Genomic DNA, 16,801 nt, shown 5'->3' on the forward strand with positions numbered 1-16,801 from the left:
TCCTCCGCCGCAAGCGGGCCTTCGTGGAGGATGGGACGCCCTAAGGTGCGTCCAGGGAGATAGAGCGCCACCTCGAAGTAATGCGAAAGCGGTTCCGGGGTGGTTACTAGGAGACCGGGGGTGGGGTTTTTAGCCGGTAGTTCCGATATGGAGAGTCCGGCACACAAGGGGCTTCACAAGCCCCCCCCCCCCGCCCCCCAGGTGCGTAAATGCATTTTCCCCAACCCCGGTATCCAAATTAAAAAAATATATATATATTATTATTATTATAAATTTGAAGCGATATAATTTCAAATTCGTATCGCGACCTCTTGAATTATCGATGATATTACGAAATTTACAAAATTTACAAAAATAAGAAAAGTCTAACTCGGACTCAGTTGCAACAAGTTTGAATTTAAAGAAAAATCATCTACAGAAGACATACAAATTATCTACAAGAAAAATCATCCCTGATAATAGCAAGCAAAAGAAGAAAAAAAAATAGGTTCAGTTAAGGAACAAACTCCAGGCTATGGGATCGAAACATCGCCGAATCTCTCCGAGAGTCTGAGCATTTGGAAGGTTAAAGGTAACTTGCCGTCCACGTGTTATGGGATCGAGACGTCGCCGAATCGCTCCGAGAACTCCGTGCAACGGAAAACTTGGAAAATTTAGAGGTTAGGCGTGGACTCTGGATTATGGAATCGAGACGTCGCCGAATCGCTCCGAGAATCCAGGCATCCAGGAAAATTAGGATAGGTTAGATTGCTTGCTAAAATCAGGAAGAATGTTTGAGGTCAGCCTTTTTGTTCCGAGTCAGAATTTTGAGGAAGGACTTCCTGCCGAACGCGTCGCGCCGCGCTTCTTATACCCGTTTCCCCACCATAAAATTATTGAACGCCGAATTTTCGGTTTTCGGACCGGTTCTGCGCATCTTTTTGTAACGTAGTTTTGGATTGGCCCGCTGCCATGATTCAAAGATTCTGTTTGGTCGAGAGAATTATCATATGATGTGCGAAATACCGCTTTTATGATTTACAGAATTGTTTTATAATGAAAAAATAAAAAATTTACTCAATTAATTATTTAACAATTATTACAAATGTTTTATCTCAACAAAATTCAATTTCAAAAGATTTAATGTGGTCGAAAAATTGTTCTTTGGGCCGCGGCTGGTTCGAGAACATTCGATCTACGCATGCGCCGTAAAGCACATTTTTATTTTATTATTTTCAGGATTTTATTACAAAATTTTATGTCGTAATTATTTTTTTTCAATCCGTTATAATTTTCCGCGTCTTTTAAGCCTATTTACAATATTTTACGAGATCACGTTGAATTTTTATTAACAGAAGAAAAAAATATGATAGTTTGGGTTTTTAATACGCGGCGCCGTTAGTGTCGCGCTCCGCCGCTTGTTTCGGGCCTTTGTATTGTCCACCAGTACGGCCGCCGCCAGATAGCAGTGACGCGGCTCAGCGGTCGTTGTTAGTGTTCGGTCAAAACTTCGCGCCGCATCGCGATGTTTTTCGAGGTTATGTTCGGGTTAGAGTCGATTTGGGTCGTTCAGGAGGACGTTACGTTAAAATATCTCTTAGGACACGTGTTTTGAGAGTGACTCTTTGTTAAAAATATAGTATAGGATCTGGTAAAACTATAGCAGAGGATCCGTTGCCAACTTTAGGATTTCAAGTAGGCGATGAAAAAAGAAATAAAAAGATGGTAATAAAGTCGCGTTTGTTTTATTTGATTCGTTGCTAAGGGTTATTGATTAGTAGTTTTTAGAGTCAGTTATCTATTGACATCAGGATGATCAACACGATCAGTACCACATAAAAACTATGATTTTGAGTAACTGAAATACTAATTGGAATTAAACATTATTAAATATTTTCTAATGGACTTCATAAGATTGCTACTAAACGTCAAGAGATATTGCGACTAGTTAGCTGATATTAACTTGGTTGATTTACCTGAATTTAAGCATCGGAAATAAACGTAAGTTTTTCTAGAAATAATTATATCAAATCATGTTCTGTATTGTCATCAAATCAGATTACTCTAAAATATCTTTTCTCGAATTGTCAAGAGACTCGGTAGAGTCTCGGGACAAGTACATTGACAGCTCTGTCGTCTGCTGGCCTGAGGCTCTCGCCGAGACTATATTTTCTCTGAATAAAACGATTCGCCGTGGTGGGGGTAAAATTGGCATGCGATTTTCTTTAATTACGAAACTCATGAGTTCTGTACGGCTTTGAAAATTGAACTTTCAGCTAATTAAGAAGTTCTCTGTCGAATGAGCCCAAAATCAGCATGATCGGTGTCGTAATTGCTGAGAAAAAACTTTGCACGGGCTTAAGATTATGCAAAAGTTACTAACACATTCGGGATTCGACGTATCTGTATACGCGTACTCTGACCGCTACAAGCATAGGCTCCTTGGCCCCCATGATCACCAATCCCCGGTGAGAATATTCTTGTTCCAACCAATGAGCAATGAAAAAAATCCTGGGCCAATTACATCAAAGTTTGAAATGGCATGCGCAAGCATATAGCATGTGCAATTCAGTTCTGACTATGCATGTACAATATATATGACGTCAACTTCAGAACGTAGCACACGGCGCAGCACAGCTGGTAACAGCAGTCATAAATCAATCGATATACATATATATATATGGGTACAAACCATGTGTCAGTTTTTGATCGTAAGAATAGTTTCGACATTACGAATTGCGTGCAGGATAAATAAAAAAATAATTTTCATCATCTAAAGAAGTGCAGATTACTATTTATGTTGTTATTTGTGATGTATTAAACCGGTATCAAAGCGGACGCGTAAATGTAGTCTGTGATGTGTGTGTGAAAAAGAATATAAAAAATGCGCGATGCATATGTCAACGAAACTTTTCAAGATTTCATTATTTCGTTCGATTGGAAATAAGTGTTAACTGATATAATCCTTCAATTAAACCAGAGTACGAGAAATAATGTCCAGTGCGAATATATCTTCAGTGGCGTGGTTATATGTCAAGGTTATATATACGAATAAATAGAACTAAAATACACGCAACTGTTAGAATGATATTAGTAACTTTAATTAAATAAATGTTTTCTAATTTATATCTTGTGTTGTCATTATTTTTTAATATCCCCATATTTTGCTTGATATTCAGTTTGGCTCTGCCCTCTCCGATCCTTGTTTTCACCCCATCAGTTTGCAGCGGATCGATTCATATTATTAATTCGTTCCCTAATATGTGTCCTATGATTTTCTACTCCTTCATGATGATTGTGATAACATGATTCGAGAGGTTTCTAACCATGATCTTGAATTGCACATTTTATAAATCAGATTTTCAAAAAAAATCTGGTCTTGGTATAGTGTGTAGTTATTCGTTTCCCATTAGGTCTGTCGAGTGATAAATTTGAAAACTTTTCCAGAAAGCCTTTGGATGCTTTTTTTGCTGATGATATGAAAAGTCGTATCTTAGGAATGCGGTATACAAACACAAATTTTGATAACAAAACTTATAGAATGACATGTATGTTGAGTATTTCCACTTTGCAAACTACAAATATGGAATTATTATAAAAAAAATTCATTCCGATAAGTCTACTGTTGCTCAGTTTTGGATGCAATCAAATATGATGCCTACCAACATCCCCAGAAACTTACAGAATCGCTGAATGCAATGTGCGCTATGTCATTTTAATGTAACACCATGACTTTTGACAACTTTTCATTATAATGCTGTAGATTCGGATCATTAAAATACTGCATTTTGACTCTAACTGTAACATCTATATGAAGTAAAAAATTGATTATAAAAGTCTTCAGTTGCTCATTTATGGATAGATTTAAAATTGCTGTCTTCGAAGCTCATTGCGCAGATACATTGAACCGCAGCAGATACCTGCGAACTCTGAAATTTCTGTGGATAAATATATATGCGACGGATCACCCCTTATCTTTGATTATGGTAATATGTTATGGAACTTGGTTCGGCAAGTTTTTAAGTGTTCCTTTTCAAATAGTATTGAAGTTTGTATGACTGATATACAGCGAATACTTCCAAACTTTGACATTTCTGTGTTGCAGCATGTGTGCCAATCATTCAAATCATTTCCTCCAACCGTATCATGTAATCTAGAAAATTCATCACAAAAGTCTTCTGCATTTCTAAATACTTTAATTTTCCTTTTTCTACTCCATTGTGAGTTTTCGAATTTCTAAATTCATTTCTGAATTGTCCTGAAATGGTTTTCCTCCAAAACCAATGCAGATACCTTAAACGTCTTTGACTACTGTTGCTTTGTTGAATTAAGTTCGCTTAGTTTTTTTTGCTGCTTTGAGTTATGGCATAATAAATGTTAGAAGTTTTCGGGTACTTTTTTACAGCAAATATCAAACTGTGGATAATTAGACCACAGCCGCCACTTGCAAACTTTAGAAATATATTTCATTGAGGGCACGTTTTGGATGAAATGAAATCTCTAGATTCAGAATGCAAAAGCGACATTTAAAGTGGGCAAATCTGTTGGATTTTTCGTGTCTTGAATTTGATCTATCTTTCATTTGAATTTTGAAGAAAAGGGATAAATAAAATCTGTTCTATTAAGGAAATCTTTACATCAGTTCTTTCTTGGTATGAAGACTTGGAAAAAATCGCCAAAGGCCAAGGACAGACAGGTGACGAAATATTTCCAGTACAATTTTGACGAAAAATAGATCTTTTGTCGCGGAAACCAACGTTATAAGCCGAAAATCATATTACAGCCCACGAGACGCATTTCTTCACACTCTTGGGTTCCTATTACACAAAACATATTAGAAGATAAGGGGGAAAATCACCAACGTGGAAGAACAAACCAGTGCCGAAATATTTCCAGTACAATTTTGACGAAAAATAAGTTCTTTTTCGTGGAAACCAACGTTATAAGCCGAAAATCATACCTCGGCCACCAACCCGCTTTCTACCATTCTCTTGCGTTCCCAATAAGCATAGCATTTTAGAGTAGAAGAAAAAAAATAGCCCAACTCCATGGACAGACCTGTGACGGAATATTTTCTGTACAATGTTGACGAGAAATTTGTTGTTTTTCGTGGAAACCAACGTTATAAGCCGAAAATCATATCTCGGCACGCAACACACTTTTCTCCATGCTCTTGGGTTCCAAATAGACGAAACATATTAGAGTACAAGGAAAAAAATCGCCAAAGTCCAAAGACACACCTGTGACGAAATATTTCCAGTAAAATTTTGACGACAAATAGATCTTATTTCGTGGAAACCAACGTTATAAGCCGAAAATCATATTATGGCCCACAACACGCATTTTTTCATGCTCTTGGATTCCCAATAGACAAAACATATTAGAAGACAAGGAGAAAAATCACCAAAGTCCAAGACCAAACCAGTACCGAAATATTTTCAGTACAATTTTGAAGAAAAATTGGTCTTTTACGTGGAAACCAACATTATAAACCGAAATTCATTTCTCGGGCCTCATCCCGGATTCCTCCATACTGTTGAGTTCCTAATAGGCATAACATATTAGAGTATGAGGAAAAAAATCGCCAAAGTTCAAGGGCAGACTTGTGACAAAATATTTTCACTACAATTTTTACGAAAAATTGGTCTTTTATGGTGGAAACCAACTTTATAAGCCGAACATCATACCCAGGGAAAATGAGATTGGGAAAAGTACATTGATGGTCCCTTATTTGCTGATAATTTCATGAAAAAGATTATCCCATAAAAAATGTTCGTATGAGAATGGAATCTATAAAAATGTACTAAGCAATTAATTCATAGAAATTTATACTAAAATCCTATAACCGTCATAACATAAATGAGGAACTTTTGAGAAAAAAGGCGTGATATCAAATCATAAACTTCCCCTAGGGAAAAAAGGTTGGGACAAGTACATTGATGGTCTCTTGTTTCTGGATGACATAGAAAAAAGATTCAGAACCAGGAAAAAAATTCTATAGAAATGATAAACGAAAAATTGAAAACTTCAAAAAAATTCAACAAAAATAAAAAACAATCGAAAAAATTCTGTAAAGAAAAATAAAAAATTTTCAAAAAAATTCATAAATATTGGACAAATAATTGAAAAATAAACTATCCAAGTTACATGCAGTATAAAAATGTATGATATCAATTGGAGGCCAAGTTTTTATTGATAATTTGAAATATTTATCGAACAAATCGCAAACTTTAATTGAAATTCATGATAATTATTTTCAAGAAAAAAGTTAATGAAAAAAAAGTCATAACGGACGTTACGTGCAGTACTAAAATGAATTATATCAATTCGAGGTCAAGTATCTATCAGTTATTCGAAATATTATAAGCTCCGGCGACAAATGAGCGTTGAGAATCCTTGTCGGGCTCACAACGTTTTATCAAAATTACTAAAAAATTAATGGAAATAAAATCATTAAAAATTCACATGAAAGTCATTCGTTACTTCAACAAGATACACACTGTAAAGAATCGATTCCCCTCCGACTTTCAGGATCCCCTGGTATTATTCACAACATTCAACTTCGATTGGATCGGTACAAATTATGTTCAAATACGTCTTAAACGTACTTGTCCGGCCCATCACTTTTTATTCAAATTGCTCATTCGAAAACAAATTAGGGCTGTTCTATAATGACAAATATAATAAAATGGATAGAATTAAAAATAATATCTCCAAGTAATTTGAACTTGATTGTTCGCAAGTTCGTATAGCAATATCCACTTCTGATTTTCTTCAGTAAACACATACCATTCGGTAAGAACCAATGAAAATGAGAAATAATCTGGTGCATTACTAGAAATTTTCGAACCTACTCAGCCATGCAATGTTTTTTTTTCTATAGTCACGTACACATTTTGATAAATATCACTAGTCGAGTACGACACGTGGATTCCTGGAATTTGAAGAAAAATGATTTTGTTGTGAATTATGACTCCATATAATATAAATAGATTAATCAACTTCATCTTTCATTTTCGTTTCATTTTGACAAGAGCGATTCGAAGGAAAATTATTTTCTCGGGAATTACTGTTCCTTAATATTAACACATGCATTAATTTCGTTTTTGATTTGTTTTCGAATGAGCAATTTGAATAAAAAGTGATGGGCCGGACAAGTACGTTTAAGACGTATTTGAACATAATTTGTACCGATCCAATCGAAGTTGAATGTTGTGAATAATACCAGGGGATCCTGAAAGTCGGAGGGGAATCGATTCTTTACAGTGTGTATCTTGTTGAAGTAACGAATGACTTTCATGTGAATTTTTAATGATTTTATTTCCATTAATTTTTTAGTAATTTTGATAAAACGTTGTGAGCCCGACAAGGATTCTCAACGCTCATTTGTCGCCGGAGCTTATAATATTTCGAATAACTGATAGATACTTGACCTCGAATTGATATAATTCATTTTAGTACTGCACGTAACGTCCGTTATGACTTTTTTTTCATTAACTTTTTTCTTGAAAATAATTATCATGAATTTCAATTAAAGTTTGCGATTTGTTCGATAAATATTTCAAATTATCAATAAAAACTTGGCCTCCAATTGATATCATACATTTTTATACTGCATGTAACTTGGATAGTTTATTTTTCAATTATTTGTCCAATATTTATGAATTTTTTTGAAAATTTTTTATTTTTCTTTACAGAATTTTTTCGATTGTTTTTTATTTTTGTTGAATTTTTTTGAAGTTTTCAATTTTTCGTTTATCATTTCTATAGAATTTTTTTCCTGGTTTACCAATATATCATGAAATAATACATCTCTTGTTGGTAAATATCGATATCTAATATTGGAATCGATATCTTATATCTAATATTGAAATCAAGGAATGCTATCAAATATCACTATAATAGGGCTATTTATTGGATATTCGTGTTTTATTTATTCAACCAAATTAACGTTTCATGTCATCGAAGTTTGTTTTTTATCGCGTGTAATTTATTGTCCATATAATTTCCTGATTTATCTAATGGTCTTAAGGACGTTCTCAAACCTGTGTACATCTGACACATGAAAAATAATAGACGATGAAGGTACAAATAATAGCGAAAAAGGAATATAAAATTATTAGTAGAGGGAGGACTTCAACATTCCATCCATCTTGCACTTCTCTTTTCACTTTTCACAGTTGCACTTTTTACAATCAACTTTTCTCGTTTGCAACCTCACGGGTATATGTAAGACGCCTGAGCGACAGGTACCCGTCGACCCGAAGATACTGAGTCTCAAAAGCATTGAACCATTTTCCACCGTTTTCTTTTTCTTTCTCCGAGCTAGCCCCGTTCTGTACATTTTTCCCTGCATTAGTCGTAGTAATTGAGTCCTCTGTTGTTAACATTCGAGATCCGAAGAGATTGATCTGATTTATTTTTGTTACTTTTTGTCATAAAAACTAACTGGCGCCCAAAGTGAATAATTGGTGAAATAAAGCCTATTTTTTTTTATCATTTTCTGCTATTAAATCTTGGTTCCTTAATTATTTAATTTTTATCCCCCTTTTATTTCCAACCATTTCAGCCAACAGTGACGAAAAGCCCCGTCACAAATTGGCTTTGATCAAAATCATTAGGCTTTGAAATAACCCAAGCTATATCACCAGAACACTGGCCTAAACCCCATAATTATTTTGCCTTCAATATATATTCCTAAATGGAGTACTAAAAGATAAAAAGTTTGAACCCCGAATCTCAATTAAGCTTGTTCACTAATGATGTTCAGTTACCTTGGAATTGAGCATTATTTCTGGAGCCCTATACCATCTTGTAGCGACGTATTCCGTAAGAAAACCGGCATGGTTATGATCAGGATCAGCAACCCGCGCCAGACCAAAGTCACAAATCTTCAAATCACATGTCGTATTCAAAAGAAGATTGCTGGGCTTAAGGTCTCTGTGTAACACATTTGCGGAGTGTATGTACTTTAGACCACGAAGTATTTGGTACAAGAAGTAACATATGTGGTCGTTGCTTATAGCCTGTTGATAATGGATACTTAAGTTAATTAGGTAGATATTCGATGAATTCAAATAAATAGAAAACTGAATAATCCATTTTGGTAAATGTTTCAAACCGGGGCTTCACCTCAAAATTGCTCCAAATCTTTTTCTGTTGGATTGTGATAATTCAGAATGCTATAACATGCAATGCTATGGTGAAGGAGAACCCTCAAAACTACAACAAAAAAAATATATGAAATGTATATGATTTTTGAAATCGTTTTCTTCCGATGCCGCACACACATAGAAAGTGCTCTGAATCCACCCAACGATCTCGCACATACATCGAAATTGTTCTGAACCAACCCGATTATTTGTGCGGACTCGACGGGTGGGTTCAGAGCACTTTCGCTGCGTGCGTGCGCGCACGCGCGGCTGTGTGTCACACAAACATACTCTTAACCTCTATATCTGTATCATGGTATATTGTTGGTTTTTGCATTTTTTTATGGTGTTGAAATCCCTTCCCTTTTTAAAACTACATGGAATATTATTTTTTCATAATAAAAAATGTAAGAAAAAAATTTGGAGCAATTTTGAGGTGGAGCTCTAATTCGAAACAATTATCTCTGTTTTTTTATTACTTCTTTTTTTATTATGTCTATCTATGGGACAAATGTTTACGGCTCTGCATGTTTGCAATAAATTTTAAAAATCTTTTGTACTTACCTGCGTTTTTAATAACTTATACAGATCAGTTTCCATCAAACATTGAACGATATATACATCTCTCATTTGGTCAATCGAAGGAGCCCTCAAAATATCTCTTATATCGATAATCTATAAAATAAACGAAAGTAATACTTATGCATACAGGTATCGAACATTTGAAATTTATGCAGAAGTGAATAGTAGAAAATCACAGAAACTCACGTTCTCATGCTTGAATCTCGTTAATATCTTGATTTCCCGTAGAGTCCTTTGGCTGTATGTTTGATGCTCGAAAGGAGATATTTTTTTAATTGCTACTTTTGTCTTTGTCACGTTGTCGTAGGCGGATCTGATGAATATATGAAAAATGAAATAAATCCTGTCACGTAAATAGGTAAATAGAAATTTAACTTAGTGTTACGGATAAAAGCCAAGCATAAGCTAAGCTAAAAAGATAAGTATAATTACGTCTAACCCTAGCGGCTTTTCCGGCCAGAATTTCGGTTATATTTGTGACCGTTTCTATCAAACATTATGGTCGTTATTACCATCAACTCATTGGTCGTTGCAATTGGAGATTCTTAGTCGTAATGACCGATCGGCTAGACGCAGTGACTGAAAGAATTTGGTCGGTTATAAGTTGGGTCCGTTATCATCGCCTGGTTGTTTCGAACAAAGTTCTCGGGTAATATTGCTCTTTCATCAGCGCCGCTGCCTGTAAACGTCGAAAAAAAATCGAATCATCTGAGTGAGGCTCAAACCCGGGACTCTAGAAGTTCGAGCCTGGGGTGCTATCCACCGTGTGAATCACGGTTTATACAGGGTGGCCCATTTTATCTTATTCATTTTAATATCTCGAAAACTAAGCGCTTCCAATGACAGGGTTTGGTGGCGGACATCTAACGACGTTAACAGTTTTGACTTTCAGGAGCTGTCTCGAGGTCGTTTGAAGATCAACTTTGTTATTTTGATAAGAACTACATTTTTTATATATTTTTTTATCGGAGATTCGTATTTTGTGTCAGAAAATAAGTAACTTTTGTCTGACAAAGTTTTTGCAAAAAATTCAAATTCGAATCGAAAATTGATTTTCTAAATTTTGGAGAATAATATTATCCACTCGTTTCACCGCTTCACTGCTTTACCGTCAGCATCGGCATTACCCAGTATGCACCCCGTGGAGATTGCCGATCAGATTTTACACCACTTGGCCATGAGAAAGGCCGTTTGTTTTTTTTAACGCTTTTTTGCTTGATCTAGCGCAATTCGTGTTAAAAATGGCCTCCATTGCTGTGGGTGCACAGGTTGAGCCTATATCCGGGATTAATAATCTCCGATTGGATGGTGTTAGCAATGATTGCCGTACACGCTCTTCCAATCCGCTCCATCATATACACTCTTAAGATCGGTGCATTTTCGCAGACCGTGTTTTTGAAGTAATCTGACAGGAAATAGTCCAGTGGACTGAGTCCAGGTGATTTTAGAGGTCATTCAATAGATCTCTTCCGACGCTTTGGGTATTGGAAATCAATGAAGTTCCGCACGCTTCCGTAATAGTGGGCAGGAGCGCTATCTTGCTATAGGTTCTATTAGATGTTCAACAGAACGTTTTCGAAATAGATTGGAAGGTGGTGTTAAAGAGAATGTAAGTACATTCCAATATTGAAGGGACGATCGAAAAAAAATGTGGCCGGATAATTTGATTGTTGACGATCCGTATCCAAGAGATGAGATTCCAGCGATGTTGATTGCCGATTTCTCTATTATAGTGAAGGTTCTCTGATGGCCAATAATGCGAGTTGTGTCTGTTTAGACAACCAGTATTGTGAAAGGTTGCCTTGTCGCTAAAGCAAATTGTCATTATATTGCGCGACCTTTGATATGTGGATTCATGTGAACAATTCCCACAACAGCAACAATTCGTGGTTCATTCCAGTTCACGTTCTGATTTCTTCGTCTCTGACGAACAAGTGCATTGCTATACGAGATTGTCTCTTAATGTCTATGATTTCTTGATAAGAAGGGTGATGGTGGCCACAATAGCGCTGAGCGTAAAGAATTGCAGCTTGTCGGCAACTCCTACGACATTCACTAAGCCTCAGTAAAATGTCAACCACCTCATTAGAATCGTAATTAGCCATTGGTTGAATCTTACCACTGACTTTTATAAGTTCTGCTTAATACTAGCTTAAAACAACATAACGAACATTCACGCAAATCCAAAATTGTTATCGCACAAACTTGTTATCGATAGGAATAACAGTGAAAGTATTTTGTGAACGGACGCAGAGCTTTGCAAGTAAATCGAACTATTATAATAATCAGTGATTATTAATTCCAGACATTGGTTCAACCTGTGCATCCAGAGCAATGGAGGTCATTTTTAATATGATACGCGCTAGATCAAGCAGTAACAGGCGTTAAAAAACAACCGGCCCTTCTCAGGACCAAATGGTGTGTAAAATCCGATTAGCAACCACCACATAATGCACACTGGGTAATGCCGATGCTGACGGTGAAGAATGATAGCTCAGACAGTAATCAACGATTGACACTACGTCAGCCAAACGAATGGGTGATACTATTCTCCAAAACTTGGAAAACTAAATTTCGATTGGCGTTGTTGCAAAAAATTTTTCGAACAAAAGTTACTTAGTTTTTAATACAAAATACGAATATGCAATAAAAAATACATAGTTCACATCAAAATAACTGAGCTGATCTTTAAGTGACCTTCACGCAGCTACGAAGGTCAACACTGCTAATGTCATTGGACGTCTCCTACCAAACCCTGTCAATTTTGTCTTAAAAGATTTAATCGGAAGCGCTTAGTTTTTGAGATATTAAAATGACAAAGTTAAAATGGGCCACCCTGTATATGAGTTCCAGTATTCTTTGGATACAGGACGTCTTGTAGCGTAATGGATAGCACACCAGGTTCAAACTCCGAGAGTCTCGGATTCGAGCCTCCCTCAGATGATCCGATTTTTTTGTGACTTCTACAGGCAGCGGTGCTGGTGAAAAGTGATACGACATGAGACCTTTGTTCGAAATTACCAGGCGATGAACGTGGGTACAAACCATAAACGATGGAAATTTTCGAGTCGTAACATCCAGTCTCCAGCAGCGGGATTCTGTAACTCGTTATAAGTCGAAACGTTATGGTAACGATAGGGACTCTTGTGTTAAAGCTGTCGCTATGAGTGCATAACGACAGTATAACGAGTTACAGAATCCCGTTGCAGGGGAGGCTGTCTACTCGTCATCACCGATTTCGCTCAAATTGATAGGATGTGCAGTAACTAGAATTGAAAGTACCCAATTTCGGAGCTCCAGCTGGCCAGGCGTTTAAAAAATCAAAATTTTGACCCAGCCCTCACACTGCTTAAGCCAAAAATATTTGTATGTTTTCCAAGCAGCGGATAGCATAGCGGTAAGAGCTCGGACTGGTAATCTAATGGTCGTCGGTTCGACTCTGAGTGGGGAGACATTATTCATGTTATCTTAATTTTTATATTATTGATAGTCCGATTAAACAAAAAGTAAATAATTAATTTTATCTAGATTTATTTGAAAAGAAAAGGCATAGTAAAAGTATAAACGCAATGAATAAAAAAATGAATCTGTTAAATCATGGTAATGCGTGAAAAACGTTTGGTTCAAAGGAACAAAACGTGGTCAAATAAATGCAAAAGTGACGAGTACATCGGATGACGAGTGAAAAAAATTCAAAACATAATAGTATGTAAAAAAAATTACGAAACCAACTGTAAATAATTTCAACAAAACAATTAAGAAAAGCTTTTACAAATCATGAAAAAATATTATATTAAAAAAAATACAAATCTGTAATTATATTGTAAAGGGAAAAAAAAATTTAAATAGGACGTGAGAAATTCAATCTTACGGGAAACACCCGGAACTTGAGAAAGTTCAAGTGAATCAAAAAAGTTACCATCTGAGTTATGTGCAGCACTACAATTTATGGCATCAATCGGAGGATAAGTATTTTATTAGTATATAATACATAATTTTTCACAATATGAAATTATTCTGAGAAACGTTCAAATCCAAAAAAAAATCGCATCGGAGGTAAAAGTCATTTGTTACTCTATGGTGGCAGAGACTTACTTAGAAGAAAATCGATTCTTCTCAGACTTTCAGGATCCCCTCGTATTCACAATATTCGACGTCGATTTCGTATCGGTACAAATTATGTTTAAATATGTGCTAAAAGTACTTGTCCGGCCCATCACTTTTCATTCAAATTGCTCATTCAAATAAAAATCAGGGCTCTTCTAGATCTGATGGATCACATCTATGCGTACAGAGGGAAACAGAGGGAATTTAAAAAATTACCTCCAAGAGATTTTAACTTAATTGCATTCATTATAAAAAAATGCAAACAAATTTTTCTGTAATATCCAAGAGATATTATTGTGTATTTATGAAAAAGTATCCTTCGCACGATAAGCATTGTCCAGCCTCCAAATTAACTCCCCAGTTTATATTGAAATGACGGCAATTTTTACTACACATTTTATTCTTCAAACGAATTTTATTCGTTATAGCAACTAATCTATTCTATTACTGAAGATATTCAGCTGATAATAAATCGCAATTCAATAAATTTTCGAGCAGATTCGTCTGTACAATTTCATTTTTTTATGGTCACGTACACAATTGCACTTTGTTGAAATCAACATTAAAAAATGAGTGCGACACGGGCATTTCTTGAAATTCGATGAAAAGTGATTCCCTAGTGTATTACTATATACACTTTCTTAAAAAAAAATTTTCGATATATCGGAATGTAAAGCCTCTATCCGTTGCAATGGTTTTGTTTACTCGATGCCATGAATTGTTGCGAAGAGATAGTTGCCGCCGAGCATATGTGGAATGATGTTCAAATTCAAGTGGGCGTGTAACGCCAGCGTTAATGCTAGTTCCATAAAAATAACGCAGAAATTAACGTGTAGTTTGATTTTTATTTGAATGAGCAATTTGAATGAAAAGTGATGGGCCGGACAAGTACTTTTAGCACATATTTAAACATAATTTGTACCGATACGAAATCGACGTCGAATATTGTGAATACCAGGGGATCCTGAAAGTCTGAGAAGAATCGATTTTCTTCTAAGTAAGTCTCTGCCACCATAGAGTAACAAATGACTTTTACCTTCGATGCGATTTTTTTTTGGATTTGAACGTTTCTCAGAATAATTTCATATTGTGAAAAATTATGTATTATATACTAATAAAATACTTATCCTCCGATTGATGCCATAAATTGTAGTGCTGCACATAACTCAGATGGTAACTTTTTTGATTCACTTGAACTTTCTCAAGTTCCGGGTGCTTCCCGTAAGATTGAAACTTCAAAAAGTAAAAAAGGCACGCCAAGTATTAAAAGGTCGTGACGGTTGTTTTAAATGATTTTCTATATTCGCATTTTCAATAAATAAATTTTAAAAAATGTTTAACTGTGAAAAAATATGAGATCTATTGTAACATATACAGTGTATGAATTACGTTTCCTGTAGGAATTTTGAATTTTGGAAATAAAAAAAAATGAGATCATTTTCTAACGTAGCCAAGTACAGTGAATGAATTAAGGTTCTTGTGGAATTCATTCGTGTACACTTTTAGCCCTAATCCCTCACTTATTCAGAAAAATTTTCCAGCAAACGTCACAGAGCAACAAAGGTTTCTCGAATGATTCTGCAATTATTAAGAGATTATCATCTGTTTTTATGCTAGCTCGGGTTATAAACTTAAAACAGTTTACGCGTACAAGTGCATGCATTGTATCTATACGATGTACTGCACAAATTCATTTTCAACATTACACACAAGCTTGGCGTGCATGGTTTTCAATCGGAAGCTCGGGAAGAGACAATTGTTCAAATTTACTATGAAAACAATAATTAATTAGTATTGTATGAACGATTGTGAAAAAAACCGATCCCCCAATAAAATATGAGAGGCCCTGTTATATAATGATTTGATAAACAATACAGATGGGTGAAATTTGTGGATAAAATTGAACAATTAAACGAACGGATAAAGAAATGAAATCAATCAATCCCTTTATATGCCTTTATCTTGTACGGATACATACGGCCATTCTTTCATGCCCATACGCATTCTAATTTATCCACGCGTCACTTTCACTCGTTTGTCCGTAAACTCATTTTTTTACCAAATGGGCAGATGATTGGATGAATTACACAAGTACTGAAATGGATGAACAAAGAAGTAAGTTGTGTAAACATTGATTTGAGAAAAGAAAACGCGTTGAATACGAAACATTTGAAGTAATGAATTTATCAGTCAAATTAGTCAAGAATGGATATTTTTCTTTGTGTACACAACGCGGGATCTCACGTCGAACTACTCAATAAAATAGTTGGATGGAAAAGGGATGGCAAATTAAAATACAATTACATGAAAGGATCATCAAGATTTCTTCAAATATATGGATGGATGAGGCATTCCTTCGCCGAGCTTCCGATTGAAAACCATGCACGCCAAGCTTGTGTGTAATGTTGAAAATGAATTTGTGCAGTACATCGTATAGATACAATGCATGCACTTGTACGCGTAAACTGTTTTAAGTTTATAACCCGAGCTAGCATAAAAACAGATGATAATCTCTTAATAATTGCAGAATCATTCGAGAAACCTTTGTTGCTCTGTGACGTTTGCTGGAAAATTTTTCTGAATAAGTGAGGGATTAGGGCTAAAAGTGTACACGAATGAATTCCACAAGAACCTTAATTCATTCACTGTACTTGGCTACGTTAGAAAATGATCTCATTTTTTTTTATTTCCAAAATTCAAAATTCCTACAGGAAACGTAATTCATACACTGTATATGTTACAATAGATCTCATATTTTTTCACAGTTAAACATTTTTTAAAATTTATTTATTGAAAATGCGAATATAGAAAATCATTTAAAACAACGGTCACGACCTTTTAATACTTGGCGTGCCTTTTTTACTTTTTGAAGTTTTAATATTTACTGATTTCACTTCTTTTTGCGAAGCGTGACAACTATATAGGAATCGTATTTCATTCACTGTATTTGTCAACTTCAGAAAACGATCTCATTTTTTTTT

At 35.3% G+C, this 16,801-nt stretch overlaps 1 protein-coding gene across 5 annotated transcripts in view; it reads right to left on the reverse strand.

The window, feature by feature from the left end:
- rl (Mitogen-activated protein kinase rl) overlaps positions 1-16,801 on the reverse strand; it is a 232,849-nt gene that overhangs the window by 167,939 nt on the left and 48,109 nt on the right. For all 5 annotated transcript variants that reach the window (XR_006260526.1, XR_006260527.1, XM_043415804.1 and 2 more), the window contains exons 2-4: positions 9,900-10,026; positions 9,696-9,806; positions 8,754-9,005 (exon numbers count right to left, since the gene is read on the reverse strand). Coding sequence is in view for 3 of the 5 variants with exons in the window: in XM_043415804.1 (XP_043271739.1) it covers positions 8,754-9,005; positions 9,696-9,806; positions 9,900-10,026 (490 nt within the window). In the remaining 2 variants the exon portion in view is untranslated. The remainder of the gene's footprint in view (positions 1-8,753; positions 9,006-9,695; positions 9,807-9,899; positions 10,027-16,801) is intronic.

Source organism: Venturia canescens, chromosome 4 (genome assembly GCF_019457755.1).
Source record: "Venturia canescens isolate UGA chromosome 4, ASM1945775v1, whole genome shotgun sequence".
NCBI lineage: Eukaryota > Metazoa > Arthropoda > Insecta > Hymenoptera > Ichneumonidae > Venturia > Venturia canescens.